Source organism: Sprattus sprattus (assembly GCF_963457725.1).
Source record: "Sprattus sprattus genome assembly, chromosome: 13".
In the NCBI taxonomy this organism is placed as follows: Eukaryota; Metazoa; Chordata; class Actinopteri; order Clupeiformes; family Clupeidae; genus Sprattus; species Sprattus sprattus.
In genome coordinates, this window is record NC_137911.1 from 32,018,779 (window position 1) to 32,028,778 (window position 10,000).

Here is a 10,000-nt window from a genome sequence, read left to right on the forward strand (position 1 = left end):
TGTTTCTCTTCACGACCTACTGGGCATGTTTCTCTTTACGACCTACTGGGCATGTTTCTCTTTACGACCTACTGGGCATGTTTCTCTTCACGACCTACTGGGCATGTTTCTCTCTCGCCATCTTTCTCTTTACGGTCGAAGCAAATCCCCTGTGACACATGGACACAGCCACCGGGAACAACATTCAACACAGGCGTCATGACGTCATGGTGGTCCGCCCGTCCAGATGTGTTTGCTGAAGAACGAGGACAGCGCCAGATGTGAAGGAAAGCTGCGTGCGCATCCTCTACATGCGGGGCGGGTGGGTCACATAAACAACATTGAACTTCGGCAGCGAACTTCCACTCACGCGCTCCAATGGATGCCAACTCACATAAAGCTGCGGTACATGTCCCCGGGCAGAAATCCTCCACAACAATCAAAAACATATGTTTGTGGAGAAATTTCGGACCCTTGTGTCTCGAGATCCTATAGTTACTTAGAAACTCTAACGACACACCAGAGGGACGACAGAACTCTCTTAAGGACAAAGTTTATTCCGTAATCCCTGTACACGGACAATACTGCACCCTGACAAAACTATTCCAATCCATTTTAGGGTGATAAACAATACATTTAAAGTATCCTAACGTTTGTTCCCCTCGGTCCTTGCTTGTGCAGCTCACTCCTAAACTAGTTGACAGCTTAATGTGTTGTTTCCTTAAGGCTTCTCCGCGGCTGGCGATCATCTGGATTTTAACTTAGTGGAGATTTTACCTTCGTGGTGATTTACCTTAGTTGCGATTTTACGAGACACATCAGCTAGCAAGCAGCAATTCAGCATGCAACACAAAAAAATGCATAAAATAAAAAATAAAAAAATACAAACTTCGGAAAGTGTTGCTGGGCACACTCTAACTTTAACGTTAACAGTTGTCAAAGAACCCATACGCAACTTTTATTTCTGCGGTGAACATGGTAGCCAACTAGCACTTGTTTACAAGACCATGATAAACGTTTGCTAACAATAGCGTCCATCCTTTAGCTGCGCGTTAGCATGCTAGCTAACAACAGTACAGAAGTATGTAGCTGCCTGATGGACTTCAGACGCTAATCCAACGCCCAAGCCATGGGCCAGCTCCACACCAGAGATGACACCACCGCCAACCTCGTCTCACCATCTCTCTCTCCCATCCTCACCTCTTTATCCGGGACCCACTGCGGTTCGTCTAGCGAGAAGGGGCTGTTAAATGCGCCATTCTCGGGCACCATTCGTAGTCCGCTGGGGCTTCGGACCAGCTTCTTGCCATCAGGCACCGCTGACATTTTTCATCAGCGCACTCTCCCAACTCGGCTGGATTCTTCTTCTTTGGTTTTATGTGGCGTTCGGCAAACAACATTGGATGCATTACTGCCACCTCCTGATAAGGAGTGTTGGTCTGACCAATACTCCATTAATATAAACTCTTCTGGCCTTTTAAAAATAATTAAATTCAGTGTTATTTAATTTTTTTCGAGTTCTTTTTGTCTATCTTGGTGACAGTGTGTATTTACATGTTGTATAGTTTCTGGGTTTTTACAATAATCCCATCTAGCGGGAGAACACACACACACACACACACACACACACACACACACACACACACACACACACACACACACACACACACACACACACACACACACACACACACACACAGGCCCCTTCTTTAACTCCAAATGAGATGTGCACACAGAAACACGGCCACACAGACACAGAGAGGTTTAAAGACAGAGTGATATATGTATACTGGGTCACACACACACACACACACACACACACACACACACACACACACACACACACACACACACACACACTAAACAGAGTGATATATTTACACTGGGTAGTGTCATACAGGTCCCATGCAGGACACTTCATCTAGCAGTGAGGCCTAATATAAACTCTTCTGGCCTTTTCAAAATAACTAAATTCAGTGTTATTTAGTTTTTTTTCAAGTTCTTTTTGTCTATCTTGGTGACAGTGTGTAATTGCATGTTGTATAGTTTCTGGGTTTTAACAAAAATCTACTGTCAGCATGTTGTTGTTAAAACGGTTGTGTGTGTGTGTGTGTGTGTGTGTGTATTGGCCCATTGTCTTCTTCACAGGTAGACTAACACACAGAACGCCTCAGGCAGAAGTTTAAACATCTTTATTCAAATATACACAACATCCAGCAAGGCACACAAGTACTGTACAGAGTGGAAGGAACACACACACACACACACACACACACACACACACACACACACACACACACACACACACACACACACACACACACACACACACCACACACACACACACACACACACACACACACACACACACACACACACACACACACACACACACACACACACACACACCACACACACACACACACACACACACACACACACACACACACACACACACACACACAGACTAGCCAGCACAGCAGGCAAATTAGGCAAGAACAGTGGCGGGAGAACAACACACACACACACAGACACACACAGACACACACACACACACACACACAGGCCCCTTCTTTAACTCCAAATGAGATGTGCACACAGAAACACGGACACACAGACACAGAGAGGTTTAAAAACAGAGTGATCTATGTATACTGGGTCACACACACACACACACACTAAACAGAGTGATATATTTACACTGGGTCGTGTCATACAGGTCACACGCAGGACACTTCATCTAGCAGTGAGGCCAGAGGCCAAAGGTCAAACAGCCTCTGGTCAGAATCTGATTGGTCAAAGCATCCTTAAGCAAACGTAACAGTTTCAAATCAAAGAGTCCACATCTGTGGCATCCCTTCCAGTTGTGTAAAGAACAATAAAATCATTTCAGATGAACGCATCTCAAGTTTCAAGATTCAAGCATGGCATCACACAGGCATGTGCCTCTACAAATGTGCGTGTGTGAGTGAGAGAGAGTGTGCCTCTACATATGTATATGTGTGTGTGTGTGTGTGTGTGTGTGTGTGTGTATGCCTCTACATATGGATCTCCTAAGAGTGCCAGGCATACCCTCATCAGTAACCCAGCAGTCAGTCAAACAGGAGAAACCCTAAATACCCTAAAGCCCCTAAATACCCTAAAGTAGAGCGCCTACATCCAACAGCCCTCCTCAGTGATAGGATGGTGGGGGTCAGAGTAAAGGTCGTGTAAAGGTCAGACCCCCCCCCACTCCGCTGAGAGGGTGACACCACTGCCAGCAGCAGAGAGAGAGGGGGGGGGGGGGCAGAATCAGACGTGGCCACTATGCAGACTAAACAACTTCAGGTCAGTACGCTTTATGCTTTACGCTTTACGCTTTACACTTTAGCATCAAACTTTACGCTTTAGAATCAAACTTTAGCATCGAACTTTACGCTTTAGCATCAAACTTTAGCATCGAACTTTATGCTTTAAGATCGAACTTTACGCTTTAGAATCAAACTTTAGCATCGAACTTTACACTTTAGCATCGAACTTTACGCTTTAGCATCAAACTTTACGCCTTAGCATAAAACTTTACGCTTTAGCATCGAACTTTGCGCCTTAGGATCAAACTTTGCGCCTTAGGATCAAACTTTACGCCTTAGAATCAAACTTTACGCTTTAGAATCAAACTTTATGCTTTAGCATCGAACTTTACGCTTTAGCATCAAACTTTATGCCTTAGCATCAAACTTTACGCCTTAGCATCAAACTTTCTGCTTTAGCATCAAACTTTACGCTGCAGCATCGAACTTTACTCTTTAGCTCAAACTTAACGCCTTAGCATCAAACTTTACGCTTTAGCATCGAACTTTACGCCTTAGCATCGAACTTTACTCTTTAGCTCAAACTTTACGCCTTAGCATCAAACTTTACACTTTAGCATCGAACTTAACGCTTTAGCATCGAACTTTACTCTTTAGCTCAAACTTTACGCCTTAGCATCAAACTTTACGCTTTAGCATCGAACTTTACGCCTTAGGATCAAACTTTGCGCCTTAGGATCAAACTTTAGGCTTTAGCACCACACGTGACAACACAGAGAGCTCCTGGCATCTCACCTGACTAACTGCAGTCCCCTCCATGCCTTGCCTAGTGCTAGTGCTAATGAAGACCTCATCACTGCGGTCACAAGCGTCACAAACAGAATCTGAGTTTAAGTCAGGATAAATGAGCCCTTCCCCTCAGGCCAGACCCCCCCATAGTGACCCCCCCATAGTGACCCCCCCCCCATAGTTGTATTTATCTCAGTACGGTACATAATTCATTCATAATTAGAGATTAAATATATACATAATTCATTCATAATTAGAGATTAAATATATACATAATTCATTCATAATTAGAGATTAAATATATGGAGTGCTACAGAGCCACAGTCTGAGCCCTTCTCCAACTACAGGGGCCGGGTTGCTATGGGTTACGCCTCAGACACCCCTTCTCCAGATACTGGGTTGCTATGGGTTACGCCTCAGACACCCCTTCTCCAGATACTGGGTTGCTATGGGTTACGCCTCAGACACCCCTTCTCCAGATACTGGGTTGCTATGGGTTACGCCTCAGACACCCCTTCTCCAGATACTGGGTTGCGTTCTGGTTTGTGCACCAAATCTGAAACCATTCGAAAGTACCAAAAATAAATTGGTTTGGAACCTGAAAAAGTTGGTTTCACTTTTTCTAGTGCGAATCATCGCAACGCAGTTCACAGTTCTCTCCCAGCTAATCCGTGCCAATCAGTGCTAATCTGTGCTAATCTGAGCTAATGAGTGATAATCTGAGCTAATCTGAGCTAATTAGTGCAATCTGGCATCTTGCTACGGCAGCCCCCTCCACTGATGGCCCATCCCTGATCACAGACGTGGTGGAGACACGAGGTTATTCAACAAGGTCTGTCTGAGGCGTTACCCATAGCAACAGCTTCCCTCTGACACTAGCGGATCGTCTTCATAAAGTAAACACATTTACAAACAGTCCAGATTTATACAGAAGCGTAGGCCAAACACTTTCAAACTGAAGTAAACTCTAACGACTCAGGCCTATTTGACATCACGGTGTAACAGAGATCTGACTTCACCAGATCAGACAAACGTGTTTTAGTTTTAGTGCAGTATTCTGGTTCCCTAGGTAACCCTTACTCTAGGAACGCGCATGTTCTGGTTACCTAGGTAACCCTTACCCTAGCAACGCTCATGTTCTGGTTACCTAGGTAACCCTTACCCTAGCAACGCTCATATCAATCCTGAGAAAACAAGCAAACAATTCCAGTAACATTCTCTCCAGAATTCCTCATGGACACTCAATCACATAACTACACTCCTTCTCACATCTCTGGAGCCTCTCTCTCTCTCTCACACACACACACACACACACACACAACCACTGTCATTAAAAAGCAAATGACATCATACTCCACAGTAAACAGACCCGTTCCAAAAAGATACGCTGTTTAGTTCAGTCTCAGAAGAAGCTCAGACACTCACTTCAGGGAATGGAACACACGTGTGTGTGTGTGTGTGTGTGTGTGTCTGTGTTTGTGTGTGTGTGTGTGTGTGCGTGTGTGCGTGTGTGTGTGTGTGTGTGTGTGTGTGAGTGCGTGTGTGCGCAGAGTGCAGGTCAGTGCCAATCTGCCTCTATATCTCATCTCTAGATTCCGAAGACAACTTCATACATACAGTAACAGGAGAGGGTACACACAACTGTGCCAACAAACACACACACACACACACACACACACACACACACACACACACACACACACACACACATACAGTTTTCAGTTCAACTCAAATTTCCTTAACTAGACCAGACTTTGTTTACAGTCCCCAAACCCAATCAGTAAAATCAGTAACAGTAACCCCCAATATAGACACACACAACACAAACCAAACACATGAAATAACTTTGAGAAAAGTGCAGCAGCTGTGTATACGCATGTGTGTGTGTGTGTATACGCATATGTGTGTGTGTGTGTGTGTATACCCATGTGTGTGAGATATGTGTGTGTGTGTGAATACCCATGTGCGTGAGATGTGTGTTTGTGTGTGTATACGCATGTGTGTGAGATAAGTGTGTGTGTGTATACTCATATGTGTGTGGATGTGTGTGTGTGTGTGTGCATATGCATGTGGGTGAGATGTGTGTGAGATGTGTGTGTGTGTGTGTGTGTGTATACGCATGTGGGTGAGATGTGTGTGAGATGTGTGTGTGTGTGTGTGCATATGCATGTGGGTGAGTTGTGTGTGAGATGTGTGTGAGATGTGTGTGTGTGTGTGTGTGTATACGCATGTGGGTGAGATGTGTGTGAGATGTGTGTGTGTGTGTGTGTGTGTGTGTATACGCATGTGGGTGAGATGTGTGTGAGATGTGTGTGTGTGTGTGTGTATACGCATGTGGGTGAGGTGTGTGTGAGATGTGTGTACACGCATGTGTTTGAGATGTGTGTGTGTGTGTGTGTATACCCATGTGGGTGAGGTGTGTGTGTGTGTGTGTGTGTATACCCATGTGTGTGAGATGTGTGTGTGTGTGTGTATACCCATGTGGGTGAGGTGTGTGTGTGTGTGTGTGTGTGTGTATACCCATGTGTGTGAGATGTGTGTGTGTGTGTGTGTGTGTGTCCGAGGTGTGTGAGACAGAGAGCAGGGTATAATGAAGGGACAGTAAACGCGTTGACAGGAGCGGTGTGTGTGTGTGTGTGTGTGTGTGTGTGTGTTGGGGGGGGGGGTCCACATGAGGCCAGATGTGTCTTCAGTGCTGCTCTGCTCTGGCTGGTCGACAGGAAGCAGCTGTGACGGTTTTCTCTAACAGGAGGAGAGGAGGAGTTGGGGGAGGAGCACAGATGTGTTGGGGGAGGAGCACAGATGTGTTGGGGGAGGAGCACAGAGGAGTTGGGGGAGGAGCACATATGTGGAGCACAGATGTGTTGGGGGCGGAGCACAGATGTGTTGGGGGGCGGAGCTCAGAGGAGTTGGGGGGGAGGAGCACAGATGTGTTGGGGGAGGAGCACAGAGGAGTTGGGGGAGGAGCACATATGTGGAGCACAGATGTGTTGGGGGCGGAGCACAGATGTGTTGGGGGCGGAGCTCAGAGGAGTTGGGGGGAGGAGCACAGATGTGTGTGGGGAGGAGCACAGAGGAGTTGGGGGAGGAGCACATATGTGGAGCACAGATGTGTTGGGGGCGGAGCACAGATGTGTTGGGGGCGGAGCTCAGAGGAGTTGGGGGGAGGAGCACAGATGTGTTGGGGGAGGAGCACAGATGGTCAGAGATGGGGGCGGGAGCAGCTGGTGGCTCCGCCCCGCTCCGAGGCGTGGGCCCGTCAGTGCGCCAGGTCCGTGTGACTGGCACTCAGGTCCCGAGTCTTCCTCAGACGATGATTTCGCTCCTGTGAAGGGGGAGGGTCAAAAACATCACACACACACACACACACACACACACCCCAACTCAGACCTAGAACCCAGCTTAATCAGTCTAAAGCTCAGAGGCTGCCTGCCTAATGACAACCAAGCCAGCTGTGTGTGTGTGTGTGTGTGTGTGTGTGTGTGTGTGTGTGTGTGTGTGTGTGTGGCCACCCTACTCCATTAATAAGGTCATGTCCCACCAACTAATCAGCATAGCCCCACCCACTCATCACCTCAGCCACACCCACTTTGTATGCCAGCCCCACCCACTCATCACCTCAGCCACACCCAGGGAGGGTCACCATGGAGACTCAGTGTTGACTCGTTGCCTAGGTTACCTCTCAAACTCATCTGCAGGGTGGGGAGGGTCTGATCCATAACCAAAGCAGGCAGAGGACTACTGGAGTTACCATAGCGATTAGTAGACACTCTAGGACCAGTTAGTGTGTTACCATGGTGACACATGATGTGTGTTATTCAAACAGTGAGAGAAAAGGAAGTGTGTGTGTGTGTGTGTGTGTCGACACTCAAGAGTGTGTGAGAGAGGAAGGAGTACAAAGTAGACAGAGGACAGGAGAAGAAAAGACAGATAGAGAAGGAGAGCCACTGGTGAAGACAGTAACGTGTGTGTGTGTGTGTGTGTGTGTGTGTGTTTGTGTTCTTACTTTGAAAGCCTCTCCCACAGGTTTGTCGGGGACGTTGAGAACCCCCAGAGAGCTGGCCCTCTTCATGCTGCAGCAGGAGCCACACACACACACACACACGCACACACGCACACACACCACACAGACACACACACACACACACACACGCACCAGACAGGCAGACACACACAGACACACACACACGCGCATCAGACACGGCCACGGAGGAGGGAAGGGGGTGCATCAGCTGCGTACATGTGTTCATTTCTGCCCAGGAGGTCTGATGTGTGTGTGTGTGTGTGTGTGTGTGTGTGTTTGGCAGTGGGTCAAAAGCAGGCAGGTGTGTGTGTATGTGTGTGTGTGTGTGGTGGGGGGGCAGTGTAGGTGAGTGTATGAGAGGTTATTAACATTGATGATGATGATGTCACACAGGTTAGTGTCACATGACAGCATTTAGCCACACCCCTTTGACAGGATACACAGACACTAGCCTGCAAACACACACCCCCTATTATGCACACACACACAAACCCACAGTGTGCAGAAGCTACCCCACACACACTCACACACCCTCCCTAACATGCAGAGGCTACCCTGTACACACACACACACACACACTCAAACACACTCACACACTCACACACACTCACACACTCACACACACACTCTAATATGCAGAGGCTACCCTGTACACACACACACACACTCACTCACACACACACCCTAACATGCAGAGGCTACCCTGTACACACACACACACTCACACACACACCCTAACATGCAGGAGCTCCTGAGCCTTTGATGAGAGTACCAGTGGAGCCAGTGGAACCGGTGTACATACACGTATGTGTGTGTGTGTGTGTGTGTGTGTGTGTCTGTGTGTGTACACGTATGGACATATGACCATCAACCCCCACCCCCCAACCAATATCTTTATAGGGGTAGAAGGAGAGACAGACTGAGAGAAAGAGAGAGAGAGAGAGAGAGAGAGAGAGAGAGAGAGAGAGGAGAGGAGAGGAGAGGAGAGGAGAGGAGAGGAGAGGAGAGGAGAGGGAGAGGGAGAGACAGAAAGAAAGAGAGAGGAGAGAGAGAGAGAGAGAGGAGAGGAGAGGAGAGGAGAGGAGAGGAGAGGAGAGGAGAGGGAGAGACAGAAAGAAAGAGAGAGAGAGAGAGAGGAGACGAGATGAGAGGAGAGGGAGAGGGAGAGACAGAAAGAGAGAGAGAGAGGAGAGGAGAGGAGAGGAGATGAGAGGAGAGGGAGAGGGAGAGACAGAAAGAGAGAGAGAGAGAGAAGAGGAGAGGAGAGAGAGAGAGAGGAGAGGAGAGGAGAGGAGAGGAGAGAGAGGAGAGGAGATGAGAGGAGAGGAGAGGAGAGGAGAGGGAGAGACAGAAAGAAAGAGAGAGAGAGAGGAGAGGAGAGGAGAGGAGAGGAGAGGGAGAGGGAGAGACAGAAAGAGAGAGAGAGAGAGAGAAGAGGAGAGGAGAGAGAGAGAGGAGAGGAGAGGAGAGGGAGAGGGAGAGACAGAAAGAGAGAGGAGAGGGAGAGAGAAGGAGAGAGGAGAGGAGGAAGAGGAGAGGGAGAGACAGAAAGAGAGAGGAGAGGGAGAGAGAAGGAGAGAGGAGAGGAGGAAGAGGAGAGGGAGAGACAGAAAGAGAGAGGAGAGGAGAGGAGAGGAGAGGAGAGGAGAGGGAGAGAGGAGAGGAGAGAGAGACACAGAAGGAGGGAGAGAGGAGAGGAGAAGGAGAGAGACAAAGAAAGAGGGAGAGACACAGAAAGAGGAAGAGAGGAGAGGAGAAGGAGAGAGACACAGAAAGAGGAAGAGAGGAGAGGAGAAGGAGAAGGAGAGACACAGAAGGAGGAAGAGAGGAGAGGAGAAGGAGAGAGACACAGAAAGAGGGAGAGACACAGAAAGAGGAAGAGAGGAGAGGAGAAGGAGAGAGACACAGAAAGAGGAAG

The 10,000-nt window shown here is 48.0% G+C and overlaps 2 protein-coding genes across 3 annotated transcripts in view; both read right to left on the reverse strand.

Moving 5' to 3' along the window:
- Positions 1-1,328, reverse strand: part of zfyve21 (zinc finger, FYVE domain containing 21) — an 8,600-nt gene extending 7,272 nt beyond the window's left edge. For both annotated transcript variants that reach the window (XM_080850416.1, XM_080850417.1), the window contains exon 1: positions 1,180-1,328. In XM_080850416.1, coding sequence (XP_080706542.1) covers positions 1,180-1,305 — 126 coding nt within the window. In that variant the 5' untranslated portion in view covers positions 1,306-1,328. The remainder of the gene's footprint in view (positions 1-1,179) is intronic.
- A 2,921-nt stretch (positions 1,329-4,249) lies between these two features.
- klc1a (kinesin light chain 1a) overlaps positions 4,250-10,000 on the reverse strand; it is a gene marked incomplete at its 5' end in the record, with an annotated part of 28,177 nt that continues 22,426 nt past the window's right edge. The window contains 2 exons of the mRNA XM_080850296.1: positions 4,250-7,383; positions 8,065-8,131. Coding sequence (XP_080706422.1) covers positions 7,318-7,383; positions 8,065-8,131 — 133 coding nt within the window. The remainder of the gene's footprint in view (positions 7,384-8,064; positions 8,132-10,000) is intronic.